Source organism: Spodoptera frugiperda, chromosome 20 (genome assembly GCF_023101765.2).
Source record: "Spodoptera frugiperda isolate SF20-4 chromosome 20, AGI-APGP_CSIRO_Sfru_2.0, whole genome shotgun sequence".
NCBI classification, from domain to species: Eukaryota; Metazoa; Arthropoda; class Insecta; order Lepidoptera; family Noctuidae; genus Spodoptera; species Spodoptera frugiperda.
In genome coordinates this window covers 9,734,365-9,753,453 of record NC_064231.1, presented here as the reverse complement: position 1 = coordinate 9,753,453, position 19,089 = coordinate 9,734,365, and the positions used below count along the sequence as shown (strand labels likewise).

At 42.2% G+C, this 19,089-nt stretch overlaps 2 protein-coding genes across 4 annotated transcripts in view; one reads left to right on the top strand and one right to left on the bottom strand.

The window, feature by feature from the left end:
- The window catches only part of LOC118282293 (polypyrimidine tract-binding protein 1), a 382,932-nt gene that overhangs the window by 36,212 nt on the left and 327,631 nt on the right, over positions 1-19,089 (top strand). The window lies entirely within an intron of this gene.
- Positions 16,155-17,873, bottom strand: LOC126911963 (uncharacterized). Its single transcript, XM_050701552.1, has one exon. It carries the CDS (start codon positions 17,871-17,873, stop codon positions 16,155-16,157), a length of 1,719 nt encoding a protein of 572 aa, XP_050557509.1.

Sequence of the window (19,089 nt, the reverse complement as noted above, 5' to 3'; positions counted from 1 at the left end):
AGTCAGTTGTCATTCATTACAGTAATTGCAGATTTATCGCGTTCTTTTCCAAGGCTCCACACTCGAGGTTGCCTTTTAGTATTCATGCACATTAACATATTAATAATTTGCGCAAAAAATTATGACGTTAGCGCTTTGTAGGTTCCTTGATTTTTTTTCATTCGTTCGTTCTTCAATAGAGCTGTCAAACTGATGTTCGACATTTGAACAAAACAAACAAAAAAAAAATAGTTCTACGATAACCTGAGGTCGTTTCCTTGTAGGAACAATAACTCGCAACTTTTTGAATGCATAAAAATATTTTATAGTTACATAAAAAAAGCCTTTACAACATTTCGTTTCATTTAGTTTTAAAAATCATATTCATTTGTCAGTACACTACATAGTCCATCATTACCGACCAAAAAAAAGAAGCTGAACAATTCTTCAAGAATCTCTGATGTGTGTTGATTGGGTGTGAAACCGTGTAACTAGTAAGTCGTATGGTGACAGCTGGATATCAGCCGTGAACTGACGACGGCGACCGTCACTAAACGGGGAACTAAGCTAAGTCAGTGCGCATGTGTTTCTATTTTTGGACGAATCAACAATTCCGGACGATGTTTAGTAATTACTGTTTGATTGACTGCTACGTGAGGGGAAATAGAATTAGGAAGGATATGGATGGTCACTCGCATTTCGTGTGCTGTGTGCTAAAGGTTCAGGGGAAAAAGGGAGTCGGTGATAGTTTTATTTGATTCGTTAATGAAACAAATGTTGTGTAAATTGTTAATTAGCAACACACACACAACGTCACGCCTTTTTATCCCCGAAGGAGTAGGCAGAGGTGCACATTACGGCACGTAATGCCGCTATTCAATGTACACCCACTTTTCACCATTTGTGTTATAAGTCCCATGTAATAGGGGGTGAGCCTATTGCCATATCCTGGACACAATTCCAGACTCCGTGCTACTACCGAGAAATTTTCGAAAATCCGAAAAAAGCCCAGTAATACTTTGCCCGACCCGGGAATCGAACCCGAGACCCCTTGTTCGGCAGTCGCACTTGCGACCACTCGACCAACGAGGCAGTCTATATAGTATATAGTCATTTTTACACCAACTAATTGTTAATTAGTAGGTATCAAAATGTTCATCATCTCTCGGATTGTCTTTTACCTATCAATGATAAAATGCCTAATTACCCGGTCTAATTGTTAAAAACTAGTCCATTTTTCTCGACCCAAAAAGCTATATTTAGTAAATATTTTCGAAACAAATCAAGAAAATGATTAAGGGTAATTTCGAAGACAATTCAAGACATCTGTGATGATTGATCGTTACGCAGCAATTCATTTAAAAGGGGCAATATGCGGCGCCCGTTATTAAGAGCAGAGCAAAAACAAAACGTGTTTGGCCGACGACAGAACTGTCTACACGTTTTAAAGACTGTATTGAAAGATTTAATTGCCATAATGTTTGTTTTGTTTGTAGTGTTTACATTATATTGCAGACTTGCTTTGGTATTATTATTTTATTTAAATAGTCTCCATAAATAAAGATACATTTAAATTTTGCTTAAGGAAAACGTAAAAGAATGTGTGGTAGGATTCGCTTTCTACAGATTCGTTTTCGATAGCATGCGAATTATGTCAATGACAACAATTTATCTAACATTAGAACTTAAGACGGGATATTTACCATGTTTATTTTTGTCTATGAGTTTCCGATATTTCGGCACTGTTGCAAGCGCCATGATCACGGATGAACTTAAAAACAATTTATTTATTTGTCTTCATTCTTTTGGTTCTACTTTCGGTTTATAAAGGGTGATTCAAAGCCAAAAAAAGGAATAAAACATCTGCTGCATTGCATCTTAGTAGACCAAGGCAATGTTTAATTTACACAAACTCCAACAAACATTATTCATAAAAGATTTAAACTTGAAACATATAATAGTCTTTAAATACATACCCTATTATGAACAAATGTTCCAGCTAGTAGCAAATACCGTGAGACTTTAATTAACTGTCTTAGTGAAAAATCGTCCTGTCAAGTCTAGTCTCATTAAACTAATAACGCTTTGTGCCTTCGGTTTAACTGAAACGGTTAAAGACAACAGAGTTACGTCATTTCGGCCTGTTATTATAGTTATTATCATAATGATTGGGCTTTGGGACCCTATTCCCTATTCTTATCGTTCTTAAGTGAATATCAAGTGTCTAAAACCATTGACTTTATGCCAATGGGTATCTCATCTACCCTTGATTGTAGCGTTTCTAAATTAACAGTTTTGGGACCCTATGAGATTAGAATGTTATTAGGATTTTCGATTTTTATTTTTGTCTGCGATTAAGTATATTTTTGTAAAAAGTTTAGAATAGCATCTTAAGAATTTTATAGTCGTATTATAGATATGTCAATACTCATTCTTTCTCAGATTGGAGGAGAAGAGAAGGGACATATCTATAATACGACTAGTACATTTACTAGAGAGAGCCTTTAACTTGAGATTGATCCTGCTAGATAAAATTATTATGTCCATGAAGGTACCAATTTAAAAAAATTAAGCAATACCGTAGTCACAGAAGACTAATTCTACTTCACGAATTTACGTCATTTATAGTTTTTAAGTCCTTAAAATATTATTCTAATGTTAATTTCGAGTTTCAGCTGTAAAGGCGACAAAGTAAACAAAGCTATTAACTAGATTATAAAAAATAGGTCATATGTGTACATACACTATAAGTAGTTACTTAATTTTAAATCCTCTTTAAGTTTTACTCATTACCGTCCAATTAGCTAAGCTTCGTTTATCATCCCATCAGATTGAGTGATTACAAACAAAAGAGCATCTCATACTGGCTTCAAGGCAAACCGGTTTATCACATCACTTATCATTTTAAACATAATTATAGGAATAAATTGTTCCTAGCTCGCATCATCTCTAGGATTTTACCTTAAATGGCACTTAAGGTAATCGATTTTATTTACAGTCTATTCAGATTCTGGAATTTATAGGCTTGTTCCTCATACTGAATGGTCGTTGTAAGGATGCCATAATTTATGTGTAATTGTAGAGAGATGTTAATGCGTGCCATTAAACTATCAGGCGATACGACCATTCTTATATAGTTGTATTTACCGTAGGTACTTATAATTGCAATGAATAATAAAATAATTGAACGTAATATTTTTTACATTTCCAATTTTATAGTTATATTTTTTTAATCTGTTTCGATTTCATTGTTGTCTCTGTTGACAGTCCCGAATATTCAGCCAGTATTGTTATTTTATTTAAAACTTAAATAATCGCTGGAAAAAATATGCAGAGTGAATTAAAATAATTACTAAATTAAAGCCAGTTGTAGATGTGCTTCTAAATGATTATTATTAGTAGCTAAGGTCACGAAATAATATTTTGGCCTCTATTTTTAAAAGCAATTTGGTCTGGTTCGTGCACATAAATAGCTAGGTATTACCTATGTATATTATGTACATTTTAATACATGATAATTTCTTAAAATAGACACGTGTTTGTGCCACTTGAGTTTTGTATTAGTTTCGTCTTAAATTTGAATATCAATAGTACTTAGTAGCTAAATAGTAACCGAAACAAAATTATGTGTGTACGGTCTTTAAATATTTTAATCCTGTCTTGTTTTGCTTCTTAATGTCAAATATATAAATCTCAATCTTTTCTTATTTGACTTTGCTTTTTAGTTTAGGCAACTCAATAAATTCATTAGATGATATCATAAGAAGTGCATTTACAATACTAGTTAATTAAAAAAAAAAGGTAATTTAAAAAACTAAAAAACCCGACTGCGTTTCTGAATGAAAAAAAAATGGCCCCTAAAACAAGAAAGTCATCGTAAAATTGAAGCAGTCGGGACCCATTCTAAACATTTAGTAAGGGCATATACAACTTTCTAGACTGGGTCCCGACTGCTTCAATTTTACGATGACTTTCTTGTTTTAGGGGTTTTTTTTTTCATTCAGAAACGCAGTCGGGTTTTTTAGTTTTTTAAATTACCTTTTTTATTTCATTTTCTTTTAGTTTTATAGTCACTCTCACAGTAAATACGAACGACCCTTATCAAGCTGAAATCAATGGAGTCGCTCAGGCTAGAGAGTGAGCAATATTCGAATTTGGCGCCAAAAATCCGCCATTTTGTTTTTTTTATTATTTTGATGTATCCAGTGTCACTCTCACAGTTAATACGAATCTAAAGACACCTCTCAAGTCAAAATCCATTAAGCCGTTAAGGCTGCAGAGCGTGCCAAACAATTATACATACATACATACATACATACATACATACTCTCGAAAAACATAACCCTCCTTCTGGCGCAGTCGGGTAAAAAGGTTTCCGGTATCCTCAGTACGAGTTTGCTGTAATCGAAACGAGAGCGCGTTCGGCGCTCTGATTGGTTGGTTTATTCGAGCCGGCCAATCAGAGCGCCGAACGAGCTGTCGTTTCGATTACTTTAAACGTAAAGCAAACTCGTACTAAGGGTACAGTTAACAGATCGACAAAAATACGAGACGAGAGGTCAAAAAACTTTAAGCACCTGTATGAGTACTTGTATAGTTGACCGTTTATGATAGGACCGTCTTAAAAATTAACGATAACCGCTCCCTGCAAGGTGAGGACGAGTTTATCTCCTATTTGAATATTAAACGAAATCGGGGTGACTGAGGTCAAAGGCGACTGCGTGACCTTGAAGTTTGTTGAATCCCAACTTTTAATTAAGCATATTATTGCGCAACATTTTATAAACTTTTTTACTTCTTAAATATTAAAACTATTTACTTCGTCTGAATGCTTTTGTTGTTGTCTTAAAAGTATTTTAATCTAAGATTCGTATCTAAAGATTTCAAGAGTTATTGTCAAGATTGTTTGTTTATTTTCTTAATTTGCAATGTCTATCAAAATTATATTGTGACATTATCTGTAAAGCTATACAATTTCAATAGGGATGATTGACACAGCGAGCCGTGTACTTCGGAAAATTGTGCGTTTCCAGGGACCTCGATATCGCCGTATTATGATTTATTAGTCGAATCACATTGCCAACTGTCAACCCTACACAGCGTGCAGAATTGAACAGCTAACGAGATTAAATGGTAACTGACTAAATTGGCGATGCTAATGTAGCAGGAAATATTACTTTGTTCTTCATATTTACATGTGACGAGGCAAAGACATACATACCTATTTTTAAAAATCTTTATAACGTGTTTCGGTAGTCGTGCTCTAGATAAAAAAATGCCACCCAGTCTCCAAGTATGGAATATAGGTTAACAATAAGTTACATTTTATTGAAACCATACTTGGGGTCTTCAACATTCTATTTTAACAGTCCTAAAGGGGCTCCAAAAATAGTCCCAGAGCGGAGTGTTTTCAGAGTTAGTTAAGACCCATTTTCGGAGACAGCAAGCCAGGGGGTGAATGTAAATAAGATTTGAATTTTAAAGCAGAACAGGACACGCGTGGCCATATTAGCGGGCAGTCATAGCAAGCGACCTCGAGTCTCGCGTGCCAGGGACTACTACACATTTTTTGCCCTAAATGATATATAATGTAGCGACTTTTTACAGTTTTTAATGTAGCGTGGAATGTTTATACACGATGTTTAAACTTTTTTGTGGCATAACTTGTGCCTTTGTCCCGAAGTCATGTGAGGTTAACATTCGTTAAAATGTTCGTCGAGTTTAGACGCTCATTTTAATCGTCGACTCCTTCACTTCACCGCAGTGCGTTTTGTTTTTATTTTGACGTATTTTTTTTTGTTTATGTTGCTGTTGAAATGAACTAGAATATAATGATTGGAGCTCAATACCAGTTCGTTAGGAGATACAAATTTTGTATTTGATAAATTGGATAAACTTGTTTATTTCTATATCAAGGCCTTAGTTTCGATTCAGACTAAGGTCGTACGAGGTTCGCTGCGAAAAATAGGTATTTGAAGAGCAAAAATATTTTTTTCTATTACTATCAAAAAAAGTTCATAACTGCGTTGGTAGGTACTGCGAACTTTATTTACCGCACGACTACTTTTCAGTTCGGTTCACGATCCGGTATATAATTGTAACTCGAAACTCCCCTTGCATTCCATGAATGGAAGCCCATATTTCCGGAGTGCGAGGTCTCATCAAAATCGGATCAACGGTTCTGGATAATAGGACGTATACACATGCATACGCTTTACGCATACTTTTAATAGGGTCTACGTTTTACATACTTCTGACAATGTACGACATTTTTATCACGTATAGAGCTGGCATCAATTAAATGAGAAACAATATTGTGAAATTGTGTTCAGTTTTTGGATGGATGATCATTGATCATTGCTTGTCTCGAGACTATTCTGTCATCAATAGCCCGTGAGAGTCCATTACTGGCCTATGAGTCTCCCTTACGTGGGAGGGTTTGCCATTATCTTCAACGTTGGCAAGCGGGTTGGAGATCGTAGTTCAAAAGGAAATTGTGGGTGTATCAGAGATCGCTGCTGCCCGTTCTGCCATATGTGCAATCCCTTCATTAGCTCTTTCGATACCCGCAAGAGGAGAGTTGTAAGAGACGAGATGCCGAATATATTCTAGTCTACCGCCATCATCACCCAGTACTATCTAGCAGACTACTGGTGCTGGGTAGGAACATTTGCCTTTGCCATTGAATTTGGCTTTCCTACCTACCTATTTCAGTTCGAAGTTACCCCTCTAAGGCTAGTAGAGGGCACCTGGAGCTGCGAACTACCTAGCGGGTTACCAGGGTACCAGCTCGAAGAGCAGGAGTAGGCAAAATACGGTAGTAGTAGATCAGGTTAAGACTGACCATACGTATGTTTAGAAAGAGATAAGCAAGAATAAAATAGAGTTGAAAACTACTTGACCTACTAAAAAATCCCTATTATTAGAAAGCTAGGCTGTAACACTAGCTTTTATAGTTTGTGTCCCTTAATTTGCTAACCGATTTATAAATAAATTTGCTTAATTAGGAATGCCTTTGTCGACATCGCAGGGATTATTAAATTGTGTAAGTCTTAGTGCTAATTTATAGCAGAAAATAAGACTTGGTAATTGCTTTTGTCTGGATATTAATTATTAGATTATTTTTAGATGTTTTTATTCTGTTAATGGACGTCGTGTGTTAGGAATTAGTTAACATCGCGTGAAGTCCATTGGAGTGTCTGACTGTGTGAATAAAAATGTATATGTTCATTCTGGTGTCTATAACTTCTGTTTCATTTTTGAATAGGAAACATGAATGTATAATTTAAATTTAATACTTTTTACCAATTGTGAGGCACGTGCATTTGAATAAAAGGGTCGCCACAAGTCCTACTGACCCCATTATAAATTGAATGAATTTGTATCGTCATAAAACGAGTTTGTATCTAGATAGATCTTTTGTAAAGGTACCGGCAGTAGTGGTAATAGGCGAACCAGTTCCTTTGAGGCGGGCGGGAAAATTAGGCCGCGGAGACCGTGGGGTGCAGAACAATACGAGCATAAATAATATTTTATAATACCTCCTCCCAATCTCGAACTCACTCAATTTACTAAATTAAAACTTTCAGTAATGAATACGTGTGTTTAAGACCATTAATCTAACAAAAGTACTGAACAAACTTGCTAGACAAGTTCAACAAGAGCTTTTTGGCGATTAACTTTTCTTACAAAGCTAACAGGGTTAGGTTAGTACCGAACTATTTTACAGCTTCACAAATCTTTTGCAGTTTTCAGTAATAAGAGACGCGTAGTCACATCGATCAACATGTAAAAGGCTCAATTTACGTTGACACGACCCAAAATAAAGGGTTTACCGCAAACGCTTGTCACACTTTATCATTTTTTATCCTTTTGGTGGTGGCTTGATGAACATGGTAACACACGGTCTCCAGTGTGCCATCGGGGCAGGGTGAATGTAACGATTAAAATTTCAAAGACCGCTTGTGTATGCCATGCAGACCGAAATAGCGTTCCCTCTCGGTAGATTGACGCTCACAGAACTACCACCCAATTTTGCTGCCGTTAGAAAAGTGTCGTGTTACGCAAATTTTTACTCTATTGTTTTGTTGATAAAATCTAGCGTTGCGAAATGGGAGCTACGAAAATATGTTTGTAGACTTACATGGGACGTGTGTTACTTACGATGCAGGAAACGAGGGGAGATACTACTGTATGTTTGCAGAGTGTCTGCCGCGAGATTTGTATCGTATTGTACATTTGTAGTCGAGCACTGAATACCAAGATGATGTCACGTTTTATGATGTGCGTGATTGAATAAGGTCTTTAAATGTTAAGATAAAATGATGCTTCTTAACTTTGACGTGTGGAGGTCAAAAGCTGCTTACGGATGTGGGAAAAAGTTTTTATGAACAGGTTTTTTTTTTAATTTACTAATATCAATCACTTCGGTAAAGGTCAGATTGTTTCGTAATACTTTTTATGGTTAGCTTAGCTAATTTTAACTTAGCTATTCATATAATAGATATGTTTGTCTATAATGAGACTTGTGTCAATAATTTTAACTGTTGGCTTTAGAATCTCGTTAACAATAGTGAGACGTGCGACAGTTGATTCATTGCCAACAACGTCTGGACTTTCAGTACTCCATGGGCAAGATCAGAACAATCCGACCCCGTTACATTGGCTCCAGTCCTAGTTATAAATTCCTAGACGTCACCTCCGTGCCTCCGTATGATATCACTTCGCGTAATCTGCACCATTCCAAGCGTAATGGCGCGAGTGAGTCGCGCGCCATTCTCACGTCGACGACGGCTTTAGTATCCCGCGCCATTGCCGAGCCGCGCGCCGGACGTCCGCCACGCCACGCCATTCCACGCCATTCCCCGCCAATGCCAACTGTCGCACCATACAATACCCTCCAAGGCGTCGACGTTTTGTTTTGTTTAATTGAAAATTTTCGTCATATCGCGCCCTATTGTCTTGTATAAAATGTCTACGAAATATATTTGCTAGTCATTTTCGTGGTCGACCGCCTCGCCGCCGGCGGTTTGTTTGCTATCATTTGTATCGTTTATACAGGTCTTATTATAAAACAACATCTGCCTTCTGATAAAACTTTTTAACGCCATTCATAATTAAGTATCCATTAAAAGCTAACATAAAGTTCTTAGTTTATCTTAAGACAAGACTGAAAACAAGAAGTGGAGAGTCTTGAATTTCGACTTAAAATGTTAGTGTCCGTAATAGTGAGGGGCAAAGCGTAACTGTCGTTGGTCAACGGTTAGTTAACAGGGTCTTGCTATCATCGCGTAGCGTCGCAAACTACAGGCGGTTCAAACTATAAGCTGTTAGCTCTTGTTACTACGTATTGTTCTCTCACATGACTTGTCATTGACCCCGGGAGCTTTCCCGGCCGAGTGTTTAAACGTAGTCAATTGGTTTAAATTATTTATTGGGGTTCCCGCCACTTAAAGTTGTTGATTGACCCTTTTTGAGGGAATATTTTGTTTATACAGTTCATTCTCTATTCTGTGTAGTTAGTAGTCTCTATTTTCAAACGTTATAGTTCGAAAGGTGAAGTTAAAGAAATTAGATTCTGGGCGAGTTATTTTGAGCACTATTGACTTAGCCAAGTTGAACAAAGTGGCTGTAGTTCCATGATTTCATAAATCAATTAACAAGTTCTCGCTACTGCTAATCACTTGTATCACTCCGTTCTCGCCCATCGACTGCTTATCAACCGGCGACACGCGGCCACTAGAGGATTTGACGCGGAGATGCGCGTCTATTATACTGGCCACACTATACTCTTGCTACCTATATACCAGTACTACTCAATGACAACTAAACGAAATAAACGTTGTAGGTAAGCGTCTACGTCACTATTTTCGAACAATAAATAAATTCAAACTAATCCAAACTCGCAACGTTTTATTTTCAAATTCAAACGTATGATTCGATTTGACATTCCATTCATTTCAAAAAGGGAATGCCAATTTTTCTTTTTTCTTTTGCAAAGGTTGACGTTTGCCAAAATTGCCATTAAAAGATAAGCAAGTAATAATGAAATAAAGTTTGTAATAAAAACAATATCCACGGGACGTTAAGTAACAAGTAGGTAATTAAAACGTCACTCATCGTGCCTGAGAAGGGCCCATAACGAGAGTACTGACGTTGACGGAGGATGCTGATAAAACTAAATTAATTTGTAGAGTTAAACATGTTTTCGTTTAGGCGTTAAAAATTCTATTTGGCGGTTAAACAGTCAGGTGTAGCTCACGAGAATGGCTCGCGAGGGAATCGCGTGCTTGAGGCTCATGCAGGTCGAACGAACGCGTCGCGCCGGTCATTCAGTTTGTTTGACTTCGCATAATAACTTCTTGCTGTGCTACCAAATTCCCACCGGTAAAAGTTGTGGCTCCAGTTTCGTCCCGGGAGCTTGAATTATGAAGTAACTTGTTCAAGATTGAAAACTGTAACTTTCAACAATGGCAAGTTAGTTTCGACTGTAGTTACCTTCTCCTTGCTAGGTAATAAGCTACATTTTTCTATGTCCTCTCGGGAAATTACGTAAGAATTTCGGATACTGAGGAGTTCATTGTGCAACTTTAATCCGGGATTTTTCTCTCAGGTTTCGTTCGGTTATTTTGATGGAGACCATTTGTCAGTGTTGCTTAGACGCCTGGATAAATAAATGGAGGATTCCATATGTATTATTGCTGGCCTGGAAGCCGGGATAAGCAGTTCGCACATGAATATGTAACCCTTTTACCTAGTTATGTGATAACTTGACTAAGCTGTGCAAAATCGTAATTACACTTATCTCAAAAGTTTGGGGCTTTAATCCGCTTTCTCTGATAACACTGATTATATTTCTAAAAATGTATGTTCGTCACACTAATGATATATTTATTATTTTCAGGTAACAGATTGCACAGTTGCTTTATTACGTCAATTGAGTAAGTATCTAATCATTATCCGATCAATTAACTCCAATGGAAGAACTCACCCACCAAATTCCCGCATACATAACGAAACGCCTCAACTCATTCCGAACCTAATATGAACCTCAATCTATTATCTCTTAAACGATTTCGCACCGAATGAATATTCATTTAAGAGTAATACCATCCCAAAATGGCATTAGAAGAAAAATACGCTTTTCTCGTGAAACGAGGAAACTCATTTAAATTTTTGATTGTGAAGGAAAGCTCGCGAATGGCGTCCCAAATAGCGACGTAATCGAAAGGTCAATAATTTTTGACAATATTTTGACTGTCATCGAACTTTTAAATACTATTTTGTTTGTCCATGTTATTATGTGTTGACCGTAAAAGTGACCTTGTCGACCTTATTTAGAGGTGCGAGGTAATGAAAAGTCCATTCATTTATCTCGTGGTCTGACGGCGGACGGCATTTAGAATCGTCTGCACATGTCGCTGGCCGTAAGACGAATGACCAAGTATCGCACAAAAAGGTTGGCCGCCGTCATTAGCGAGGGTAGTTGTAACGAGCAGAGTTTGTATGGACGGCAACATTCTTCATATCGCGGACCATTGCTGTTTAGGGTTCCGTCGTCTAACGACTGGCCCTTTTCATTATCTCGCTTCGTGGCTCATTCGCAACTATCTTTGATGTTAAAACCGTAATAAGCTTGTCCGAATTGAATTTTATGGGTGTTTATAAAACCCTTACAGAGTTTATGTAAAGCGATATGTCTTTTGAAGTGTTTGAAGGGGAGGATTTACATATGATTTGCGATGTGACCAAGTTTAGTTTGTGAAGTTACCGTGTGATGAGACCGGTATTATTCCATTGAAAGGGATCCAACAATGAAATTCGGGTCAAGCTTTTGTAAACAAATGGGTCACTCAAAATGATTCTCATAATAGTTACCATTCGGTCAATGGTCTGCCTATCTTGCTTAGTTGGGAACTGTGCGATTGTGATTTTCATTCATCAACAATAGGCGGCCACCATATTGTTATTGCGGAAACACATAGACAGAAGGCAAAGTGACTCTAAATTCAGGCATTGTAAAGTTTTCCAATAGATTTCTACTTCAACAGATAAACATTTAAAACCCTTTTCTCGCTTATTTACTATTCACTAGACGTTGTAATTATTTGTTTACTTTAAAATCGCATTAAGATATCACCTTACAGAAGGATAATGTAATGTAGACGAATCAGGACAACTTGTAACAAAATACGTCGGAGCAGCGAGGAAAATCTGGGGGAAGACAATTGTTCAATTGATCACGTATTATTGAGACGATACTAAGACCGTCACATCCGTTCCGAGCCCCGATATCTGTTCCGAAATATGTTACGATATTCCGTATTTCGATATCTGTCGTATTTCGTATTGTAATGTTATGTATTGGTTTTGAATGGAGATGGAAATTGAATGTTTTACAGTAATTTAATAGACTGTTCTAATGCTGATCTTATTTATTATTTCTTTGGGATGAAGACGTGCGAGTTATTTCTATCTAGGCCAGTTTTTATAACACACTCTAGATCTTGTTTTAGCCTAGATATTAAGCCGGGTCTGTAAATGTTTTTCCTCTGAACGAAATGCGCCGATGTAATTTTATTAGAAGTAAAAATAATCAGCAAGATGTCGATAAAAGTGAACCGTTTGTAAACGGAGGTTGAACTCCTGAGTAAATACATTGATCCATTACGAGTGAGCTGGAGTGGCAAGTGAAGAACCTTTTTTTTTTTTTTTGATGACGGGGGAAACCTTCAAAAGGCGCCTAGCTTTTTGGGGAGAAAGACTAGGGAGTGTGGGATTTTTACCTCACTAAAACCACCCCGGTGGCCACCCTCAACACCTGTATGGGGCACCGGGTCCTCTTAATAGACCTGCTCCGGAGCCCCATGGTGCAACGCCTGCTACGGCACATCCCTAGGGAGACGTGTGTCTCCCATTAGCCTCGCTGTGCGAGTTACACGGCAGCACGTGACCACTGTGCTACCGTCTTCCCTGAGGTCGCTGGATGGGCACCTAGAGTCCCCACTCTACGCACCCGCGGCCCCAAAGGTCCGCCTGCAGTTGACGCAGGCGGGATTAGGCGTCAAGGCGGTTGCCTCCTCGACGCCTTCTATGAGCAGGATCGGCCCTCTCACGATCCCGCTCAGCAGCCTCCTTTTGGGACATTACAGTCTCACAAAAGGAGGCCACCTCCCTCCAGTTTTCTGTATCTGCCAGCATAGCCTCTACTACTGCTGGCAGAGACAGATCTCGCCCGATCTTGGTAACCAGGACCCGCCGCTCCGAGACCCACGCTGGGCACTCTTCGAGCGTGTGCTGTGCGGAATCCAGGTTACCTCCGCAGTGGTGGCAATTTGCCGTGGTCTCTCGCCCAATCTTGTTCAGGTACTCACCGAAGCAGCCATGTCCGGTCAGCACCTGAGTGAGCCTGAAGGAGATGCGCTCCTCTCTTTTCAGCCAGGCTTCGAAATGCGGCAAGATGGCTTCGACTACGCGCTTGCGTGAGGTCTCTGGCTGTTGTAGCCGCTCACGCCACCGCTCGAGCGCGTGTCGCCTTTCTTGCCGCCTCAGCCTAACGAACGCCACTCCTGGTACTCTACCACCGCCGTTTTGACGGACGGAACGGATTTGGTTGTAGACCTTCGCGTCCATATCCGCCAGGATATCCAACGGCGGAAAGCGAGCCAGGAGAGTTGCCGCCTCAAAGGACACCGTTCGGTATCCTCGTGCGATCCGGATGGCCATTTTCCGCTGCAGACGATAGATTTTCGTTCTGCAACGTCGGACGCCTGACAGTCGAGCTGACCAAACAGGCGCCCCGTAAAGGACCATCGATCGCACGACACCCGCGTAGAGGCGGCGAACTTCTTCTCGAGGTCCCCCAATGTTAGGCAGCAGTCTGTGCAGGGCACCCACTGCCTTCTCGACTCGGGGGACCAGGCGTTCGAAATGCTCTTCGAAGCCCCACCGACCATCCAAGGTTAGGCCTAGATACTTTATGTATCGGCCTACCTGGACTTGTGCATCTCCAACATGAACCGACGAACTGGGCGGCTCCCTGGTTCTCGGCAGCTTATGGAACCATAGTGCCTCGGTTTTGTGAGGCGCTATTTCCAAACCCAGTGCGCGGATTGAGGCCACGACTCTTGCCACCCCGAGCTCAGAAAGCCGGACGGTCTCTTCAAAGGTTTTCCCGCTGGCCATTACCAGAGTGTCGTCTGCGTAACAAATGACGTGGACATCAGCGGGAAGTTCAACACGCAGGACCGCGTCGTAAGCGAGGTTCCACAGTAAAGGCCCCAATACAGATCCCTGTGGAACCCCACATGTTATCTCCCTCCGCTGAACGCTACCGTCCCGGCCCACATAGCGGATGTGCCGGTCGCGCAGGTAAGCCCCGACGATATTTTGCAAATAGGGAGGGATCTCATGATGAACAAGGGCCTCCCTTATTGCCTTCCAGGGTAGCGAATTAAAAGCATTGACGATGTCTAAGCTTATCGCCAACGCAACGCCACCCCGGGTTACTGCCTGATCCGACAGCGAGCGGACGCGGAGTATTGCGTCTATGGTAGAACGCTGCTGCCGGAAGCCATACTGACTCTCAGAAAGGTCGGGGCCAACTCGCGACAGGTGCCCGACGAGCCTTTCAGCAATCACTCTTTCAAAGAGCTTGGAAACCTCGTCGAGCAGGCAAATGGGACGATATGCAGAGGGAGACTCCGCGGGCCTACCCTGTTTCTTCAATAGGACCAATCCGGCTTCCTTCCAATGGGTGGGGAACACGCCTGACTGCAGGCAGCTGTCGAACAACCGCCTCAAGCGGTCCCCCAGAGCATCCAGAGCCAATACCCATACCCGACCATGAACACCGTCCGGGCCAGGTGCGGTGTTGCGAGCGCTTAGTCGGCGTACGGCTCGGTCTAACTCCCCTTCAGTTACCCCCTTGTCAGAGGACCAGTCTGATGGTAAGGGCAGTGAGGGGCTGTCTCTCACTACTGGAAACAGTGTGTTTATGACCCTTTCCAGCAGGTCTGGATCCATGGTCTCCGTTAGGGGAGGAACCCATGGGCGTAGTTTACCCATCACCAGACGGTACGGTCTTCCCCAAGGATCCCTGTCCAGCCCCTCGAGGAGTTCTCTCCAGGACCGAGACTTGGCATCTGCAATGGCACGTTGGAGTGCCATGGTTGCCTCCCTATACGCTCTATAGGCTCTGGTTACTTGCTCTTCGGTAGCACTCGGTTGTCTTCTGCGACGGGTGCGCTGGAACTGGCGTCGGTATCTAAGACAAGCAGAACGTAGTTGTGCAATGTCTTCCGACCACCAGTAGGCTGCTCCAGGACGCTGGCTGCACCTGATTCGGGGCATAGAGGCGTCACAGATTGACACCATTTTGTCCCGAAACCAGACCGCCTCCCTTTCCGGATCGGGCGAGATTCCCTGGGAAGTATCCTCAGGCCAGGCAACGACGTTGGCAGCTGCGATGAGCATATCTCGATCGAGCTTTTTGAGGGCCCAACGTCGTGCCGGTGGGTTAGAATTTGGGCGACTTCGATCATTAGATGGGCTACCTGCCACGTCAAAAACAATGTGGCGATGGTCGGAGAGCGTGACCATCTCCTCAGCTACCCTCCAATTTATTATTCTGGACGCTAAAGAAGGGGTAGCCCATGTGAGGTCCACAATTGACTCCCCCTGCCAACGGACGCAGGTAGCAACAGACCCCCGATTTAAAAGTCGAAGGTCAAGTGAAGCCGCCCAATCTTGCACTACGTGTCCCCTAGGTCTGTCCCGGGTGTTGCCCCACGCTCTGGAATGAGCATTAAAATCTCCTAGGACTAAAACTGGACGGGGTGCGCATTTGGACCGAATGCAATTAGCTACCCTATCCAGATAACCTTCGAATTCCGAGAGAGAAATATTTGGAGACACGTAGCAACCCACCACGGCCATTGTTCCCCACTCCACAGCAACAAATCCTGGCCCCTTGTCTAACAAGGAGCAGTGAGGGTCGCCACTTCCACCAGCCCAGTAAACGGCAACAGAGTCCATGGTATCACGAAACCAGCGGGGGTGGTCCCCGAGACCATAGGGCTCCGCTACCACTGCCAACGCAACTGACCACTCCGCAATGGTTTGGAAAAATAAATTCTGTGCACTGCGGCAATGGTTCAGATTGCACTGAAGTACTTTTAAGGCTGGGAATGTGAAGTATCCATTGCCTCTATGGGACTTGCACCGGGTAGTGCAGCCGACGACGCCTGTGTTGGGTTCTTGTTGGCTCCCTTTTTCTTTTGAGGGTTACACGCCTGGCTCCCAAGACGATGATTAGCTGGACGACCCTGGTCCGAGCATACTGGGCACCGTAGAGTTGGCGATGTGCACTCACGAGCTTTGTGGGCACCCCCGCATGCGTAACACTGTGCGCTCCGGTCCGTAGCACTAGTGCACTTACGCCTGACATGTCCTGGCTCAAAGCAGCGGTAGCACATCAAGCGACGTGGCTCTAATACCTCTACCCTCACTGATGTCCACCCTAGCAGCATGCGTTTTTCAGACGCAAGTTTCTTTAAAGCAACCAGCGGGGCACGAATCCACACATGCCCCAGAGAAGTCGGGGGACGCCGAATTTCTCCAACCTTAACATCTGAGGTAGAACATACACCCGCCCTGGCAATAGCAGTTACCACTTCTTCTGGTGTAACAGAGTCGTCTAGATCCATTACTCTTGCTTCTGCCATTTTGGTTGGACGACCAATTGTGACATTATAGTTAGTGAGGACCTCCCGCATGCGACTAGCAAGAGCATCAGCCTTTGCGTTACAATTCTCACCCGAAACCATGATCACGATTCCGCCATCAACGGCACGTTTTTCACGAAGCAAATCTGCAGTGATGCCAAATTCCGCAATGTTGATTTGCCTCTTCGCTGCAGATAAGGCATCCCCAAGGCCAACGGTCGCTCCTTCCTTTAAACATATGGTAATCGCTGCAGAAGTGGGAACTTTCGGCAGCTTAACCGGCCGTTTTTTCTGTGGCACTCGGGTCTGTGTTACCGGAGCAGATGAAACAACCGGTTGTAGGGCGCTCGACTTTTTGGCCTTACGTCCCACCACCAAGGACCAAGTGTTGGTTGTCTGAGAGGCTGCTACCTCCTGGTGCCTGTCCCGTCCAGATGAAGTGGATACAGCTGGCAGTTCTTCCACTGCTGGAGTAACTGCTTTTCCCTTCTGTTTTCCCTTCTTCTTTTTCTTCCCTATTGTTTTTGCCTTGGTCGTCGGCTCTTCCTGTATTGGTTGAGAAACCACCAATCGTCTCGTGTCTGAGGCGAGAGCCGGACGGATCGTCTTCTCTGGCAACAATCTACTCTCCAGAGCGGCCAGCTTTGCATCCATCATCCCTCCAATCTCGATGGCAATTGAACGTCGAAGCTGAGCCTCCACGTCTGGTGACAGACCATCTGGAACTGATAGGGTGGAAACCTGTAACTTTGGATTCCCTCCTTGTTGTTGGGTAGTTATTAGGTTCAGCTGATTTTTCAGTCCCGATACTATTTCCGTAAGGCTAGCAATCTGAGCTCGCAAGTCCGCGTTCTCCTTTGCCAGTTTCTCCAATGCCTCTCTGCCTGAGTCTGCCGAGTCTGGCAACATCTCTGTTGCAGGTTGCGCAGATTTGGCATCCTTCCGGGTTCTTTTACGTGCCCGTGTCGTTGTTGACGCTGTTGAAAACTGCGACATCAGTGACGTTTGCGAGCAATCTGACTCGCCGCTGTCACTCACCAGTACTCCCGATGGTGTAGCCGGTCGTTTAAATTGCGACCGAGTTCTCGTCCCCTTCACTACTACACGCGAACTGTTTTCGTCCACATTCACCTCCTTATCGTCTTTTTTAGTTTTTTGTGTTTTCTCCATATGAGTCCCACGAGTATGGGGGATATATTAAGTCCGCCTAGGGAGTGCCCCCTGTCCCTAGGTAAGTGTACATTTAGTACCCAACTAGAGGGTCCACCGGTCCCCTAGCTGGGGGTGCGCTCGAGACTGACACTACTCCTCAGCCATGCATACCCTCGCCGCGCACCAGAACTTAGTATTGGAGGAATTTTTTATAGAGGTTGTCTTCCTCGCGGTCCAGGCGATGAAGCCAAGACCCTCGTCCCGTTCCGAGTCATGAGACGTGACCATGAGCTCTTCCCGGATTACGATCTCGACGGCTGCAGTCGACGACAACCTGTGTCCCGACGCTACTCGTTGGCAGGGTGAGTACGCAACGAGTGCCGTCCTTGTTCATCTACCACTTTCTCTGCTTAGTTCAGAGGAACAGGTGGAGAATGGACCCCTCTGAGGCATAGACCTTGTGTCAGCACAAAGCCTGTGACTCCTAGAACCTAAACTGGTTCTCCCCTCCCGTCCAGAAGTTAGCTACAAACAACATTCACCCTAACCCTATCACCCCATTAAGGAGACTGTTACTTGTACCCAGGGTGCACCACGGGGAGGTCTTCTGGCACCGCACCCCGGCAAGTGAAGAACCTAAAGCCGACCTTGTGGAGTGTTAATCCTAGAATAGATTAGCACGGAAGTTTTATTGATGTTTCACTATTGAACAGAATTTTGCACTTAGGAAAATTTTCATTTCGCTTTTATTAGGTAAAGTTTTAGTTTTTTTAGGTCAGGGAACTAAGTCTGGTTAGTTTAATATACATACTTTTTTTTTCAAATTAAGACGGATAAAATAATGTAGTTGTTGACAGGAAAGTTGAGCTAGAAAATTAGACATTGTTTATTTTTAGTCAAACAAGTTTTCCAGACGTTAAAAATTAATTTCCCTCGACGCAAGAATAAAAAAATCCTGTGTGTTATCAAATTTAGTGATGAGATTTATCCGACAACTACATTAGGTAAACGTATATGTATATTCTACATAGTACCTAATATACAGTTTATCTAGGTTTGATGACTACCTCCATGTTGAGAAGACGAGTAGGTATATGTTGCTATAATCGTAAAATGTTGAATTTCAGGAAGTGCGCACATGGCATAAAGCGTTTTATTTAGCTCAATACACGTTTTACTTACTGAAATTGATTTTTATATGACTATGTTGTTAACCTTTATAACAAAAAATATG